General features: G+C 40.9%; 1 protein-coding gene across 1 annotated transcript; it reads left to right on the top strand.

Moving 5' to 3' along the window:
- Window positions 1-2,637: 2,637 nt before the first annotated feature.
- DSCC1 (DNA replication and sister chromatid cohesion 1) lies at window positions 2,638-17,683 on the top strand. The gene is made up of 9 exons (XM_008143364.3): window positions 2,638-2,819; window positions 5,756-5,924; window positions 8,102-8,236; window positions 10,647-10,737; window positions 12,364-12,502; window positions 12,944-12,996; window positions 13,240-13,394; window positions 15,437-15,585; window positions 17,570-17,683. Exons 1-9 carry the CDS (start codon window positions 2,638-2,640, stop codon window positions 17,676-17,678), a joined length of 1,182 nt encoding a protein of 393 aa, XP_008141586.1. The 3' UTR covers window positions 17,679-17,683.
- Window positions 17,684-18,935: the final 1,252 nt, after the last annotated feature.

Below are 18,935 nucleotides of genomic sequence, written 5' to 3'. Positions count from 1 at the left end.
AACCTTTCCACCACCAACTAAAGCACCACCCAGCCCCCTGGGGTGCTCTACTCTGTATATGTATATAATTTCACAAAAAAGTTTTAAAAAAATGCCTGTGTGTGCATTTCCTTTTTTAAAAATATATATTTTTATTGATTTCAGAGAGGAATGGAGAGGGAGAGAGAGATAGAAACATCAATAATGAGAATCATTGATCGGCTGCCTCCTGCATGCCCCCCACTGGGGATCCAGCCTGCAACCCCGGCATGTGCCCTTGACCGGAATCGAACGCAGGCCGACGCTCTATCCACTGAGCCAACCCAGCCAGGGCTGCTCATTTCCTTTTAATTCAACTTCTCACTCACCCATCTATCTCATTTGTTGTTTTTTTTTTAACTTGTACAAAAGTGATTTACACAGACTAGTGTGAAGCTACCACCTTTTTGTTTGTTTGTTTGTTTTGTTAAACCTCATCTGAGAATATTTTTTACATCACTTTTTAAAAAAATATATTTTTATTGATTTTTAGAGAGAGGAAGGGAGAGAAATAAGAGAGATAAAAACATCGATGAAAGAGGAAGTCATCGATTGGCTGCCTCCTGTACGGCCCCCACCAGGATCGAGCCCACAACCTGGGCATATGCCTTGACTGGGAATTGAAACCGGCGACCTCTTGGTTCCTGGGTTGATGCTCAACTGCTGAGCCACACCAGCCAGGCTCCATTGCTTTTTAAAGAGAGTGGAAGGGAGGGAGGGGGAGAGAAAGAGATAGTAACGTCTATGTGAGAAAGACACATTGATTGGTTGCCTCCTGCATGTTCCCGACATCAACCTGCAAGGTGCATGCCCTTGATGGGAGTGGAACCCATGACCCTTCCTGCGCAGGCCAACACCCTAACCATGGAGGCACACCAACCAGGGCAAGGTCACCACCACCTTTTACATGGAATATTCTTTCCAGACTGCTTCATCTCCCAGGGTCAGCAAGAGTTCCAAACAGGGCCTGCCAGCATCCCTAGGAGAGTTCACCATATTATGCTGTTACAAGTTATTCATATATATGCATATGTGATGAGCTCTTTTTTTTTCCTGTTTTTTTTTTATTTTTAAATTACTTTATTGATTAAGGTATCACATATTTGTCCTCAAACCCCCCCCAATCCCATCCCAAACCCCTCCACACGCATGCCCCCACCCCCCTGTTGTCCGTGATCACTGGTTAGGCTCATATGCAAGCGCACAAGTCCTTTGGTTGATCTAACTCCCTTATTCCCACCCTCCCCTACCTTCCCTCTGAGGTCTGACAGTCTGATCGATGCTGTTCTTGTTCTTCAGTCTATGTTGTTCATCTTTTCCCCTAGATGAGTGAGATCATGTGATACTAGGAATACACTTATAGGAACCGAAAATGAGACAAGCAATAATGGTTATGCTGAGAGGCAAATGAATAAGTCTATAGTGAGTTTCTTTCCGGGCCAACAGTTCTTTTGAGTCCCAATTTCTATGTCCAACACTTCTTTATGTGTACATAACAGCAATGATATCTCAGTTCTGGATGGTGGACAAATGGTGGTAATGCAGGTCTGACCCTCTCTGGTTTGGTCCTGGGAAATCTGCAGTGACACACATCTGCTGACTGCTAGTATGGCAAGGCATCATCAGCATCTTCCATCTCTGGACTGTTTCTCTTCTGACTTCATGGCTGGAGCACTCCTGTCAATTCCTCTCTGTTGCAGGAATCCACATGGTCTCAGAGTTAATGTGATGAGCTCTTCTCTTAAAACTTTGTATTCAGGTTACTGTAAGATCTTGTCTTAGAGAACACAAGACAAGGTTTACACATCTTACAGGGGTGAGTTTGCCTGTCTACTACAGGACAATGCAGGGCCTTCCCACCCCCAGAAATGTTGGCTTCCTCTTGACAATGGTCCCAGCTTGCCATCCAGCACAGACTAGGTATTCAACCAACGGATAGTGTCTCCTAGATATCATATGAAGGTCCCCAGATCCAAATAAATTCTACCGGGCCTAGCTCCTGGTCCACAGTGTTTGCACCAAACCCAGCAGGGTGGTTTTCCTAGTAGAGCCATACTTAACCTGGGCTGGAAGCAGACTTTGCCACCTCTTGGCTGTTCAACTACAGGCAAGGAGCTTGCTCCCTCATTTGCAAAACGGGATGACCAAGGGCCCACTTTACAGAGTTGTGGTTCATGAAATTATGCATGCAAAGTGCCATTTCAAGGCCCACCACTAGCAGAAGATGAGACTATTTTGCAGGCGAGGAAACGGGGTATTGTCCGGAAATAAGGGGAGCATCGGGAGGGATGGGTAAGGGTTCAGCGTGGCACGCCGCGGGGTCGCAGCTCTGCTGCCAAAGTTTCCACCGAGACGATCCCGGAAAAAAAATAAAAGCGTTTCTTTGCAACATCCCAGGCTCCCCCAGCAGAGACCAGGCAGCAGCCAGGCTCGCGCACACAGCTGCTTTTGGACCTTCCCGGGGATGCGCCCGCAGCGCGCCCCGCCCCGGAAACACGCCCGCAGCCGCTTTGGCGCGCTTTAGAAACAGTTTTGTTCCGTGTGAATTTCCGAGTCGCGGCAGCTCGGGAGATTTAGTTCTAGTGTTCTAAGCCTGCGGCCCCCCAACCGCGCGCAGCAATGAGGAGGACCCGCGACGAGGTGGACGCGACGCTGCAGATCGCCAAGCTGAACCCCGCGGAGCTGCTGCCCGCCGTGCAGTGCCTGGGCTTCGGCCCGGGGGCCAGCGCGGCCGCCGCCGGCGACTTCTGCCTCCTGGAGCTGGAGCCCGCGCTGTGCCAGCAGCTGGAGGCGGGGTGCAGGTGAGCTGGGCGCCGCGCCTCCTTCTGATTTTCTCTGATGGGGATCTTGGCCCGGGAGGTGCATTTATTTGCGGGGGTGGGGGGTGGGGGGGTGGGGGGGGGGAGGGAAGGGGCGGGAAGGGGGAGCTCACAGCAGATTGGTGGCCGGATCCCCAGCTCGCTGTCTTTTCCCTAGGATTCCACGCCACTGCTAGGCCCTGCAGTGAGCTGGTGTGACCCATAGGACTGCTCCAGCTGGTCTTGCAGCCTGTGTTGGCGGAAACAACTCAGGAAACATGTAGAACAAACCTAAGTGAAGTTTTGACAATGTTAACAGTGATGCCAGGGACTGCAGAGAACCTTTGGACATTCTACCTTGAAATCTAATGTTAATAGCTAATGTCTATGGAGTTCTTCCTGTCTTCTACTTATATATATTTTATTCAGTCAATAGGTGGGACTGTCGGGAATATATTTAAAGCCATTTTACAGACTTGGTAATTTAGGAAGTCCCTCAAAAAACAAACAAACAAACAAAAAACCCAGTCTTGCTTGGGGGTCACTCAGTGAGGATCTGAAGACGTTTCTAAATGTAGGTCAGCTACGCATTTGCTGCAAGACAATGGATTAAAAAGCAAACCGCCCCGCTGGTGTGGCTCAGTGGTTGAGCATCGACCATGAACCAGGAGGTCAGGGTTCCATTCCAGGTCAGGGCACATGCCTGGGTTGCAGGCTTGATCCCCAGTAGGAGGCATGCAGGAGGCAGCCGATCAATGATTTTCTCTCATCACTAATGTTTCTCTCTCCCCCTTTCCCTTCCTCTCTGAAATCAATAAAAATTTTTTTTTAAAAGGAGAAGTCTAGAGATTATTTTTTTTCTTTAGTTTCTTTTCTTTTTCTCTTTTTAAAAATACTCACCCAAGGATATTTTTCCATTGATTTTTAGAAAGAGTGGAAGAGAGAGGGAAAGACAGAGAGAAATACCGATGTGAAAGAGACACATGGATGTTGCCTCCTGCACCAGACCTGATCAGGGTCCAGGCCAGGGAGGAGTCTGCGTAAATGCCCTTGACCAGAATTGAACCCAGGACTCTTCGGTCCGCAGGCCGATCCACTGAGCCAATTGGCTAGGGCCTTTTTCTTTAGTTTTTAAAAAATCCTTTTTTTCTTTCTTTCTCTCAATTTTGTGCAGTCCCAACTCCTTCAAGTTAGGATTACAAGCTGTGGCTTGAATCTCTTCTGCATTATAGGTTCCTCCAATACCTGTACTTTATTATATTAGTTTGTTCTCTTGTAGGTTCCTTTAAATTGAATCCTTTAGCTGTCTTTCAGTTCTCATGCTTCACCCATCAAGCAGTATTATAGTTAAACTAGAGGCCCGATGCACGAAATTCGTGCAAGGGGCTCGGCCCTCGCAGTCCGGAAGGTCATTCAGCTGTCTGGTCTAATTAGCATATTAAGCTTTTATTATTATAGATGGACAGTCTCCAGATGCTGGCCACTAAGTTTCTTTAAGGGACCTGGTGGAGAACTTCAATCATGGGTTTTCATCCCCGCTGAGTTGGCAGGGATTTGAGAAAGGACTTCAGATGTGAGGACCTTCTCTTTGCCCCGTTTTAATGAACCTACCTGGCAAAACCCAGAAAAACAAAAACCTGGAAATGTGGATTTTAAAATTTGTGTGTCCATGTGAGTGGGGGGTGGGGAGGGTAGTTCTAAACAAAATATTTCAAAGCAGGGCTAGTGCAATGTAGAAATAAACGTTACAGAATAGGTACTTGGGAGTATTAAATGTTATTAGCACCAGGAGGCTAATAGAAACCTTTTATTCTTTTCACTTAAACAAAGGCTTGGTTTAAAAAATATTTACACAGGCTTCTATTTTAGGTTTTTAAATTCTTTAAAAGAAGTGGGTTGTATGCAGGAGGGTTAAATGCTTTACAGACAGGAACCCTGCTAGAACCAACTCTCTTGTCATTTCCAGCGTCTTTGTGTTTGGTCTTTCTTTTTCCTCCTCACTTTTATCCTTTCCCTCTTCCTTCTTGTTGCTTTTTTCCACCTGTGACCCTTTATCAGAGACTTTATTTAGACCAGCTTGTAAACATATCTTCATATTTTGTATTCACCATCGGAGCCTTCTTTTCCCAAGGTCCCAATTTCTTTGTGACATAGCTGATGGTTAGGCCAAGATGTGCCCCTTTGATTGTTAGGAACAAAACAAGAAGGACCACTCTTGGATGGGATCCGGGACCAGCCGCGTGGACATCATCCGGGAGCTTGTTAGAGATGCAGAGTTCTAGGTCCCATCCCAGACCTATTGAATCCCCATCTGCTTTTTACCAGGATTCCCAAAGATACTTATACATAAGTTTGAGGAGTACTGCTTTAGCATGTTTTAGGAAATTGTGACATCTTGACTGAAGCTTCTGGATGCTTTGTCTTGTGCTCTTTCTATTGTTTGCACAATGATGCCATATGGAGGCATTTGGCCTCTTTTTTTAAATATATTTTTATTGATTTCAGAGAAGAAAGGAGAGGGAGAGAGATAGAAACATCAATGATGAGAAAGAATCATTGATTGGCTGCCTCCTGCACGCCCCCTACTTGGGATTGAGCCCACAACTCGGGCATGTGCCCTTGACTGGAATCGAACCCGGGACCCTTCAGTCTGCAGGCTGCTGCTCTAGCCACTGAGCCAAACCAACTAGGGCAACATTTGGCCTCTTGGACTTTTTCTTACCCATGTTATTTTTCCCTAGTGAGGCTACCTGCTGCCCTGCTGGCTCTCAACTGGCCCAATTCTTGCTCTGTGGAGCCCATCATTGTGTGAGGGCTATGAGAGCATCATGACAAATTTTAAATTCTACCAGCCTAGAGGATTCGGGGAACAGTTTATAATGAAGATGTCCATTGGCATGTCAATAAATCATGTATTTTCTTTTCCCATTTTCCTGTAGTATGGTGATTCGTGGTGATAAAGATGAACAGGCTGTCCTGTGCAGTAAAGACAAAACCTATGACTTGAAGATAGCAGATACTTCCAATATGCTGCTTTTAATTCCTGGTTGTAAAACTCCGGACCAGCTAAAGATGGAAGAAACCCACTGTAACATTATCCACACTGAGGTACTGTAATTTGTCTCCCGATTATATAAGTATGAGAGGCCCGGTGCACGAAATTCGTGCACGGAGGGGGGTTGTCCCTCAGCCCAGCCTGTACCCTCTCCAATCTGGGACCCTCAAGGGATGTCCGACTGCCCGTCGACGGGCAGTCGGACATCCCTCTCACAATCCAGGACTGCTGGCTCCCAACTGCTTGCCTGCCTGCCTTCCTGATTGCCCCTAACTGCTTCTGCCTGCCAGCCTGATCACTCCCTAACCACTCTGCTGCCAGCCTGTTTGCCCCCAACTTCTCTCCTCTGCCGGCCTGGTCACCCCTAACTGCCCTCTCCTGCAGGGTTGATCACCACCTCCAACTGCCCTCCCTTGCAGGCTTGGTCCCTCTCAACTGCCCTCTCCTGCTGGCCATCTTGTGGTGGCCATCTTGTGTCCACATGGGGGCAGGATCTTTGACCACATGGGGGCAACGATATTGTGTGTTGCAGTGATGATAAATCTGCAGATTACTCTTTTATTAGATAGGATAGAGGCCTGGTACAGGGGTGGGGGCCAGCTGGTTTGCCCTGAAGGGTGTCCCTGATCAGGGTGGGGGTTCCCTTGGGGCATGGGGCGGCCTGAGCGAGGGGCCTATGGTGGTTTGCAGGCCGGCCACGCCCCCTGGCAACCCAAGCGGAGGCCCTGGTATCTGGAATTTATTTTCCTTCTACAATTGAAACTTTGTAGCCTGGAGCGGAGCCAAGCCTGGGGCTCCCTCCGAGGCCGGCAGCCATTTCTGTTGGGGTTATAATTGAAACTTTGTTGCCTTAAGCGGGTGGGCCCAGCCAGGGTGTGCAGAAAGCTTTGCTTCCCCTGTTGCCGGTGGCAACCCTGGCCTTCTCTCTCAAGCTCCATTCTGCCGCTATTTCAATTTGTTTACCTTCTATAATTGAAACTTTGTAGCTTGAGTGGAGGCTTAGGCCTGGCCAGGGCAGGTGGAAAGCTTGGCTTCCTCTGTTACCTAGGAAACCTTGCTCTCTGTGGCTGTAGCCATCTTGGTTTGGGTTAATTTGCATGCTCGCTCTGATTGGATGGTGGGCGTGGCTTGTGGGCATGGCTTGTGAGTGTGTCGAGGTATGGTCAATTTGCATATTTGTCTATTATTAGATAGGATGAGAATGACAACACATGTCTAATCTTGCCTTTAATTCAAAACTTTAGATTTGTAATGTGTAATCACAGGAACTCTGAAAAGTTCTCTAATGATATTTGAAAGCTCTCAGCATTGTTTTGTTTGTTGTCTTGTGAAGTTGTCTTTGTTTGCCAGTTTGTGGACTGTGGATGACATCAGTCTTTCTGTTTTAGTCCTTACGCCATTCTTTTGAAGGCCTTACGTTCAGCAGCAAACATCAGGCTCTGGGCCTTGTCTTGGCAATCAGACTTGGAACTAGTTTGAGAGCAGAAGCATCCCCTGACCTTCCATTTTAGAATTGGAAGGCACCCAGAGATGATCCACTTCAGCCTTTTCTCCTTTCCTGTGAAACACTTATTGGGCCCCTACTCAGTATTAGACACCAGGCAAGTTCTGGAGATACAGAGAGGGATAACAGTTCTTTATGCATCATTTAGCCTCTATCAGCTGGATTTCTTTGAGTGGTCGGTCTCTCACTGGTTCACCAGTCCAATAAGCAACTAGCTGCAATTCTAAATAGTACAGAGTTCTTGAATTGAAGTTTTTCTCCCTTAACTTCTGCTTAATTTTGACATCATGAGTAACACAGAACAAGGGTTCCCTCTTCCCTTTAACATTTCTTCATTATTTGAAGACTGTGCTAATGTCTTTTCTTTATTTTCTGTTGTTCAGTCTAAATGTATTCGTTTTCAGTTGTTTCTATTTTGTTTGTAAAATTGTCACCTTTCTCGTTATTCTTTTCTGGGCATATTCTGGTTTCCAAAGTACACTTGAGATATGGAGCTCAATTATTGGTTCCCCGTATGTTGGCAGCAGCTTCTGAAAGGGGGTTTGAAAAGATTCCTGAAGATGCCTATCCACCTGATTGAGGTGCTGGATCGGTGCCTTCCCAACAGAAAGCAGAACAACAATTTCCCTTTGCTTCTTGTTGAGGGCAGCTGGGTGGGTTGAAATTGTATGAGATTTTTCTTTTAGAATGAACCCTAAAAAGTTATAATATACTTATAATTTTCAGATCTTTGGTTTTTCTAATAATTATTGGGAACTAAGAAGATGTAGACCTAAATTAAAGAAGCTAAAGAGACTTTTAATGGCAAATACCTATGAAGGACCTGACAGTCAAAAAGAAAAGGATTCCAATTGCTCAAAAGTAAGACTATTATTTTCACTTTTTATTTGGAATTGAAAAAAATAGAACTATAACTACAGGCACTTACTGGTGACATTTTTACATTTTAAACTTTATATTATGAAAATTTCAGACCTATCCAAAAGCAGAAAGAGTACCGTATATTCATCACTCAGTTGAACATTTAACAATATTTTGTCAATCTTGCTTTTTTCTATCCCCTCCTTACTCCCACCTTGTTTTCCTTTTCCTGGAATATTTTAAAGCAAATTCTACAAATGGTGACATTTACCTGGCTGAAAGCTCATGTTCCTAACTATGCAAAAATAGGTTTTAACAAGTTAAATTAATTTTTATTTAATTGAAAGTTATAATTAGGGGCTCTTTAGAAAAGACATTATGATAAGTATTGGTACTTATGTATTACATAAATACATTATGGAAAGTATTCTTACTCTAATGTCAAAATTGACTAATTCTTGGAAAAATATAAACCAAGTAAAATTTTTTTTAAAGTTTTTAATGTAATTCAAAATTATAGAACTCTACTGGTATTCTGAAGACCATATTTGTATTAGAAATTCTCTTTTTCTCCATTGACTGATTGATTTTTTTTTGGGGGGGGGGGCTTACACCTTTATTTAGATATAACTCATATACCAAACAATTCACTCATTTTTAAAGTGTATATATAATTCAATGTTTTTTAGTATATTTACAGTGGTGTGCAATCATCACAAAAATTTAGAACATTTTTTATCAGCCTCAAAAGAACCCTGTACCCTTTAGCTATTACCTTCCAATCCTACTTTTCCCAATTTCCCTCTTCCACCTCAGCCCTAGGCAACCACTAATCTTCTTTCTGTTTCTATTGATTTGTCTCTTCTGGACATTTCACATCAATGGAATCATATCGTTTGGGGCCTTCTCTGATTGGCTTCTTGTTTGACTTAGCATGATGTTTTCAAGTTTCATTCATATTATAGCATGTATCAGTAGTTTATTCCTTTTTATTGCTGAATATTACCCTACTTTATGGCTATATCCACATTTTATCCATCCATTCATCAGTTGATGGGCATTTTTAATTGAGATGAACAACACTGCTGTGCTATGTGCATTCATATACAAGTTTCTGTTGCACGTATGTTTTCTAAACATTTTTTTTTTTAATCACCAGGGGCCATGCTTAGAGGAAGTGGGGCGAGGGGCGGGGGGCAGAGAGACATGGATCGGTTGCCTTCCCTAGGCTCCCTGACTGGGGATGGAACCCGAAACCTGGGTATGTGCCTTGACTGGAAATCAAACTGGCAACCTTTAGATGCACAGGAGAATGCTCAACCAACTGAGCCACTCCGCCAGGGCTTCACCTATGTTTTCATTTCTCTTGGGTATATATCTAAGAGTAGAATTGACGGGTCATGTGCTTATTCTGCATAATCTTTCGAGGAACTGTCAGGCAGTGGCTGCACCATTTTACATTCCCATCATGTGAGGGTTCCAATTCCTCCAGATCTTTGACAACACTTGTTTTTTTCTGTCTTTTTAATATCCATGCTAGTGGGTTTGAAATGGTATTATTGTGGTTTTGATGTGCATTCCCCTAATGACTAATGATTTTGAGCATTTTTTTCATGTGCTTATTGACTATATATTTTTGGAGAATGTCTATTTAGGAACTCCTTTGTCCAATTTTTAATTGGGTTATTTGTCTTTTTGTTACTGAATTGTAGGAGAGTTCTTTATACAGTCTAAATACAAGTTCCTTATCAGATAGATGATATGCAAATATTTTCCCCTATTCTGTGGGTTGTCTTTTCACTTTCTTGATTTTTTTAAGAATTGTAAATATACATAACATAACATTTACCATTTTAATCACATGTGGATAGTTCTATGGCATTAAGTACATTCACCTTATTCTGTGACCATCACCACCATCCATCTACAGAAATTTTTTATTTTCCCCAAGCTGAAATTCTGTACCTATTAAACACTAAATCCCTAGACTCCCCTGCCTCCCAGCCTGTAGTGACCAACATTTTACTTACTGTTTCTATGAATTTGACTACTCTAACTATCCCATATAAGTGGAATCATGCAATAGTTGTCCTTTTGTGTTGATGATGTTTTGAAGAACAGAGTATAAAAGTTTTTCATTTTGATGAAGTCCAATTTATCTATTTTTCCTTTTGTTGCTTGTGTTTTGGTGTCATATCTAAGAAACCATTATTAAATCCAACATCATTTATGCTTTCTTCTAAGATAGCTACTGATTTTGTGTAGTAATCATTACACATTAACAAAAGAAATTGAGCTAGTGTTTAAATATTGCCTTAATCTATTTTATGTATTTATTCCCCCAAATTCAAGAATCTTAAAAAATATTATTCAAAGGTCTTAAAATGTTGTTTGTTTTCTCTTGTTTCAGTATACAACTGAAGATTTGCTTGATCAGATTCAGGCAAGTGAGGAAGAAATAATGGCCCAATTACAAGTTCTAAATGCCTGTGAGATTGGAGGTAGCATTACTTGTCATTGTGGAATAATGATGATGGAATTGAGCATCATATAAGAGAAAAAGAGAGACAAGTTTTTGGACATCTTCATCCTATTATATTTTGTTTATTCTTTTTGGAGGCTCACAGATGATGATATTTGTATTTTGGGGAATGGGTAGAGAATATATGTGATCTTCTTTACATGAAGAGGTCAGTCCATGACCAGTACTTTAACCTTTTTCTTTGGATTAAGTGGTGGTAGGAGAACCATCTTAGCTTGAGAAAGGTCTTAGGTATCAGGTAGTCTAATCCCTTCTTTGTTTTTAGTAGGTGAAGAAACTAAGGCCTATTTTAAAGGGAATCTGACTTGTCCAGGGCTACATATTGAATTAGTGATAAGGCATAGAACCCAGGTGAACTTGAACTTGAATTCCTGGTTTGGAATTAATTTAGTAACCTCATTGTATTTCCAAATTGCTTGGAAGATAAGACTGTGTTTCCTCTTGTGATAACATGTAACATACTTTTGAATTTAAATGGTTTATATAGTAAACCTATGTACAAGATAGAATAGTGTGTGTTGGTCTCAGGGGTTGAGGAAGAAGCCCAGTAGTATCTTCTTTAAGTGTTTTGACTGGTTTCTGGTCTGGAGTTGTAGTTTTTCCCCCAGCATCTGGGCCTGCAGTAAGAGTAGGCGTTCATGTGCATTTGTCAGCCCTTTTAAGCTAGCCCAGAGAAGCAGCTTAACTCAGCACCCACGTGTGAAGAAGGAGGAAATTGGCATGGGTTGAGAGATTTACTATTCAATTTGCTCACAATCTTTCAAGCAAGATTAACTTTTGTGAAACCTTAACTTGAATGTGGCAAGTTCTGCTGAGTAAAGCAACTGCGCATGACTTTAGAACTAGAAACACTTGGCTCATTTGGTCCTAAGCATAGGAAATGCTTTCTTTCTCAGTTTTACATCACAATTCCATTTTTAATGTTGCCTTTATTTTTCAGAATAAGAATAGCAACATTCTCCTTGGGAAGTGGTGGATGTGTACTTGATTTGTTTCTCCATGGGTGATGGTAGTGCCTTCGATTATAAGATGGCTTTTCATTTTTCGCGGGACTAGGGGAAGGTATCTTGATGCCCAGCCTTTATTTTGCCACTGGTCCACATCATCACTCTGAGTCTGTCGTCTCTTGAATGAGCTAGACTTCCTTTTGAGCATGAGAACCCCTTTGCAGGCCAGCTGAGGTGAGAGTGATGACCATTGCAGTGCCCCCAGCGGAGGTTACGCTGTGGGATAGCGAACCCATGGCCTTCACCTCATTAGTATGACATTCTAATGAAATGACTGTACCAGCCACGTCCATTTAGAACAAGATTATTGTGAGATATTGATTTTAATATTAAAGCACTTGAAAAAAATCAGTGTTAGTCATATCTGAACTACTCTTTAAAAACCACAATTTGTAATGGGAGAAAAGCATAAAACGAAGCATTGTTTATTAGGAAAGTAAAGACTTTTTTTTTTTTTAAATAAAGACTTTTAATGTCTCTTTTTTGCAGTGGGCAAGAGCATGCTGCTACTTTATCAGTTTATTAGCCAATTAATTTGCACAATATGTTCTTTGATAAATATAACTTTGAATTTGTAGGTTATTGGAGGATTCTTGAATTTGATTATGAGATGAAACTTCTGAATCATGTAACTCAGCTTGTGGATTCTGAATCATGGTCTTTTACTAAAGTTCCTTTGAATATATGCCTTCAGGAACTTGGACCATTAGAGCCAGAGTAAGTATTTTAATCCCTGTCCCATCAGATTTCCTTAAAGCAAAGGAAATTGTTTTCCAGGGTGGAACTAAACCCAGGGCATAGACTACTTATATTTTGATAGTTTATAGAAATTTAAAAATTATACAACCAAGAAGGACTTGGAATTTTGGTCACTGGGGTGAATAAATGTGCATTATGTTATTTTTGCATTAAAAATACAAAGAAACTATTTTATAATAGAAGTATACTCATATAATTCATGTAAAAATAGTTAGCATGGGATCTGGCATATAGTAGCTTCCTAGTATATATTAGTTAGTTCCTAATATAAAGTTTTACTTGGTAGCTAAAATCACCTAATATTTCAAATCACAAATTTATATCTTATTTCTAGTGGCATATAAAATATAATGTATAAAGATGTGATAACTTGTCAAATGAGTGTTTTAAATTTTTCAGAGAAATGATTGAACACTGTCTTAAGTGTTATGGAAGAAGATATACAGAGGAAGGTAAGATTTGGAGAGTATTTTAATGGGTATGAAATCTTGTATGTTAAAATTAGTATGCTTTTCTGAGGTGTGTTTCTGTCCAAAATAAGGACTCCATGGGTCATGGGAGGTGAGTTGTGAATAATTCCTTCTGGGGATTTCATGGAGGAAAAAGAAACAACAGGAGTGTATCTCATGGTGAAAATAATATGAAAGTACTGGATGCGTTTTCTTTAGGTAAGTTTAGTTCTTTATTTTCCTCAGGTGAAATTTATTTTGAATTGAGCGCTGATAAAATCTGCAGAGCAACAGCACAAATGCTACTTCAGAATGCAGTGAAGTTCAACCTCGCCGAGTTTCAGGAAGTGTGGCAGCAGAGTGTCCCTGAAGGAATGATAACCAGGCTTGAGCAGCTTAAGGTGAGGTGGCGATGGTGATGACTACCATGACAACAGATCATCATTAGTTACTAGGTGAAACAAAATTTATGTTGGAACTGAATCTGGAGCCAATTTATTTCCCTTGCTACCCATTAAGTGTGTACTATACACTCAATCTATCACAAAATCCTCTAAAAAAAAAAAAAACAACCCCAAACCCAACACTTTATCTAAGTATAATTTACATAACACAAAATTTATCTCTTTAAAAGGGGTTTTTAGTAAATTTAATGAGTTACACAGCCATCACCACAATCTAGTTTGAGAACATTATCACCTCGATGAAATCCCTCAGGCCCATATATAGTTAATCCTGATTCCCACTCCATTGGTTTATCTCAATTTCCACCAGCACCATCTTAGCTCAAACTATCATATTCGTTTGTCTATAAATAACAGTAATATCCCTAACCAGGCCTTCCATACTTTTAATTTTGCTTTGCTCCAGTCCATTCTCTGTGGTGCTACTGGAATGATCTTTAAAAAATGCCAGTCAGATTAGATGAATGTCTTGCTTAAATCACTAATGGTTGCCCAATGCATTTAAGGTATAAAATCCAGAATTTATATTTTGGCCTACAAGGCCCTCCATAATCTCCCCTTCATAATTTCTGTCCTACTTAATGCATACCCAGTGTTCTTTCAAATTTTCAAAATCATCAGGCTGGCTTCTAGCTTAGGGTCTTCACTCAAGGCTTTTTGTTCTAGAATGATCTCCCTAATTTCATCTGGCCACCTCCTACTCATCTTTGAGTAACTTCATCAAAGAGCCTTCCTTCACTCTAAAAAAATGCCTCTCTTTTACTCTTCCATAGCACCTTGTATTTTTCCTTCATGGCACTTATCATTTTGCTCTGAAAGTGTTAATTATGTGATTGCCCACCTCCACTTTGATAGAATTTTGTTCACTGTTGCTTGCCAATATATAGCATACTGCTTGGCATGTAGTGTATACTCAATAAGTATTTGTTAAATAAGAGAAAGGATTTGCTCAATATTTGCAGAGTTCCTTTTAAGTCTAGGCACTGGGCTAGATGCTGAGGTGCCATCAACGTCCTAAACTATCTCGAAAGTATTTGGGCCCATTCAGTGTATTAGCAAGGAGAGTAACCTGGTGAGTTTTGCCTTTTGGAAAGAACACTATGACGGTAATGATGATGGATGCATGGATGGATGGATGGATGGATGGATGGATAAAGGTTGGCTAGATGATGAAAAGGAGAACTGTCCAGGCTCTCAATACGTAAATATTCCTAACTAAGACAATACTGGCTAAAGAATTAAGTGATACAGAATGGATAGAGAAATAAGTGATACAGAATAGATAGTTGAGGCCTTAAAACCTATAGGCTAGTGACCACTTAGGTGTGGGGTTTGAATAATGGAATCTAAGGTGATGCCTCGGTTTCTTGGCTTCCTAGGACAGTGAGACTAGAGCAGGTTTAGGTGACAAATACTGTGAGTTCATATATAGGTTTGGATATAGAGATCAGATGCTCAGTCGAAGAGACATTTGAATTGCAGATACAAATCTTACAGGTATTAGCAAGTAATCGGTCGTGGAAATCATGGTTTAGTTGAGGTTATATAGGACTGACAGTGAGACGAGTAGAGGGGGCAGGGCAGAGGCCCAGGGAACTGTGACATCAAGTTAGGAGGGTAATACTGAGATGGTGATGTCAGAGATAAAGGTTCAAAGAGGAAGGAATAATCAACATTAACAAAGAAAACAGCTAAAGAGATGAATCCAAGGGCCCAGTGGCAATGACAGGTTACTGGTGACCTTGAACTAGAGCTGTCTATAAATTGGTGTAGTAGAAGCCAGATGGCAGAGGAAAAAGAAGTCAAGTTTAAAGAAGTTATTTTTATGGAAAAAAAAATTATTAGGTCTCAGTAGCTTGTGTATGTTTCATGTAGTTGACATTTTAAATGCCCTGGGCTAAGCTAAACCTAAACGTAAAAGAATAAGCCATATTTAAACATTAGACCATTACTTTACGCTTTTTCTCATTTCTTAATAGGGTTTGGCCTTGGTGGATAGACAGTCAAGACCAGAAATCATATTTTTGCTAAAAGTAGATGATTTACCTGAGGATAATCAGGAACGTTTTAATAGTCTATTCTCTCTAAGGGAGAAATGGACAGAAGAAGATATTGCTCCATATATTCAGTAAGTACTTTATTAAATATGAATTTTGAGGGCTGTTCTTTTAATAAAGAGTGGCATAGTATTTTGGCTTTTTATTAGAACACTTTTTTTTTTTTTTGGAGTATTTCCCAAGGACAACGCTTCCTTTGAAACTTTCTCAAGTGGAGGCTGTCTTCTATAGTACCCTCCATAACCACTGATCCTGAAGGTAGGGTATGTGTTATCTTTCTTCCTTACTACTTTATACATATACATACATATATATATATATATGTATATATATATATATATATATATGTATGTGTATATGTAGTTTTTTAAAATATATTTTTATTGATTTCAGAGAAGAAGGGAGGGGGAGAGAGAGATAGAAACATCAATGATGAAAGAGAATCATTGATTGGCTGCCTCCTGCATGCCCCCTACTGTGGAGTCCAAAACTTGGGCATGTGCCCTGACCAGGAATTGAACCCTGACCTCCTGGTTCATAGGTTGATGTTCAACCACTGGGCCACACCAGCCGGGCGCTTACTATTTCTTCTAAAATCACTTTTCTGCCCTCCTCCCTGCAAAATTGCGGCTCTTAGAGGGACAGTCAGACTATATACCCATCTCTGATTGACACCTGTTACCTTTCCTGCTGCCTTGCTTTAACATCTTGTAGAAGCCAGATTGCAGAAGAACAAGTTAGCCCAGAAGCCACTAACACTTCCCCCTCTTCACTGTGTCTCACCTCTCAGGCCCTCTCTCTTTTTACCCAGATTGGATTCCCTGGTCAATTTCTCCAACTATTACTGTATACCCTTCACTCCTTTGGTCCCCTCTCTCTGTCTTCCCATATCTCCCAGGCAAAAATATACAAAGATTAAATCCAACTTTCTGCTTGCTCTGTGCCTACACCTCGGCAGCTAAAATTTCCTGGAGAAAAATACACAGTGGGGCCTGGCAAGTGGTACTTACATCAAGCTGCCTAATTAACATTTCCACTTGAATATCTAATAGGAATTTCAAACCCAACATGCTCATAACAGAACTGTTGATACCCCCTTGTCCTAATCCCATCTTCCTCATCTCAGTTAATAGCACTACCATTAATCCCAGTTACTCAAGCAAAGAGTCTAGGAATCAACTTTGTATTTTTCTTCTCTCATCCCTTGGTTCAAACTATGAGCAAATCCCGATGGATCATCTTGTATGTGACTCTGAATTGGTCTCCCTACTTCTATTTTGCCCCCTTACTTTCTCCCTCTTTTTCACTTTTTTGTGAATATATAGTATAATGAACGCTCCATGAACTCACCACCTAGTTTCCATAATCATCACTCATTGCCTCCATTATTTAAAACTTAGATGGATAATGCTTTTCCATTAATTAAAACTCTCTTAGTGGCTTCCCATAATGCTTAGAATTAAATCACAACTTCTTTCCATGGTTTTCAAGGCCCTACATGATCTAACCCTTGCTCTCTTCCCATTCTTCCTTTCCTCGTTATGTTTCAGTCATAATATTCTCTTTTTGGGGGGTACAGAAGAGGAAGCCAAAGTTCAGGGAGGGCAGGTAATCTTAATAAGCTCACACAGGTAGCCTAGTACCAGGTTCTCTGAGTCTAGACCCCACTGTATCACCTTGCTTGCTTGTGTTTCTACTTTGGAGGTTGTGTGATAGAATGGAAAACAAAAACTTTGAAGTCATAGAGAGCTGGCTGCAAAATGTGGATTGCCCTTTACTTCCTGAGCCTCAGTTTCCTCATATCTAGTATGGGGTTAAATAATACATTACTCATACTATGCTTGTGAAGTTTGAAGATAATACATTCAATGCACCTAGTCAATTAAGGCTTAGTAACTGGTCCCTACCCTGTCTCTCCTACACACACATACCCTATGCTTGTTGGGAAGATGAGATTTAGGAGAGAAAGATATAAATAAGTAGTACTGTGAATATTATGTTATGTTACCTAAAATATTTATACTACTCATTTATTTATTTTTTTTGTTCCTACAGAGATTTGTGTGGAGAGAAGCAAACCATAGGTGCATTACTCACTAAATATTCTCGATCTTCGATGCAAAATGGTGTTAAAGTTTATAACTCAAGAAGACCCATTTCTTAAAAGAACAACAGTCTTTTCTTTGCAACTAAAGTTCCTTTATAAAGTTGCTGGTTATGATAAGAAAAATATTCTTTTATACATTTGTATTTCAGACTTTAAAAAACCTTGTACTGTGAGGCATTTTTCTTTTCATCTTAAGCATTTTGAAACTACTCTTCTTTTTTCTTAAATGTAAGAAGATATTTCTGTCTTTCAAGTTATGTTTGTATTAGATACACAGTATAAACAAGGACAGAAGAAAGTGTTATTTCTTATGTTTAGTATATCTCTATAGTTCACTTGGTTTTATTTATTGAAATTATTTTTGCATTTTAAATATTTAATATTGTATTTCTTTCATTAGGATTTGACATTGTAATCATTAATAAATTTAAAAGTTTTTAGAGAACTAAATAGCCAAGAGAATTATTTATGCACTTAAATGTCAATTTCTCAAGCAAGTGGGTTCCCATATAGTTTCAACCTCCCACCAAAACAGGAAGTCACTACATTCTATCAGTTATCTACATTACTCATTTTCATTGATGAAATTGACTTGATAATTGCTCCTCCATTTGTCTGGCTGAAATGGAATGAAATGGATTTGATCCTCAATTTGATGTGAAGGATAATAATAGAGCAGTTTATAATCCTGTGGTAGGCAGGTAGACAGACATGAGCAGAGCAAGGACAATAGGCCAGGGACAGATCACTCAGGTTCCTAGTAATGGACAGTTGTAAGGTAGAAACTTGTCCCCAGGGTGATTTTTCCTCTGCTAGCATATCACTGGTCATGTAGTTTAGACCCCCTGACCTTTCCTCCCTAGAGATAACATCTAGACCTCAGCTATATTTCAGCTCCAGGCCCAGAAAAGCAGCAACACTAGACAATAGAGGCCACCTCAGGACCAGTTGCATTGAACAATGACCCCCTGCCCTGGCTTAGACCCATCAGTGGAGACCCCTACCCAGAAAGGACACACCTGAAAAACTGCTGAATATTCTATTGAGATCTTCCCTTGGGGCCTCTGCTAAAACCTCCACCCTTAAAATCCTTAGGACATAGGACCCAGCTCCCTCTCCACTCCTGGAGAATGGGCGTCTTCCCTTCCCTCCTCCCCTCAGGTGCATCACCTTTACCTTCCACACTTCTAAGCTCCCAGGGCCCAGCCTTTGCCTCTATAACTTGTTTCCTAAGTCCATTTCTTTTACAAATTACTTCTACCTCTGTGATTTTCTAAATAAATGTTCTCTTATAGTTTGCATCTTGACTCTGAA

Source organism: Eptesicus fuscus, chromosome 19 (genome assembly GCF_027574615.1).
Source record: "Eptesicus fuscus isolate TK198812 chromosome 19, DD_ASM_mEF_20220401, whole genome shotgun sequence".
Classification (NCBI taxonomy): Eukaryota; Metazoa; Chordata; class Mammalia; order Chiroptera; family Vespertilionidae; genus Eptesicus; species Eptesicus fuscus.
Note: the sequence above shows the minus strand (reverse complement) of the source record. Positions and strands in the feature narration are given on the sequence as shown.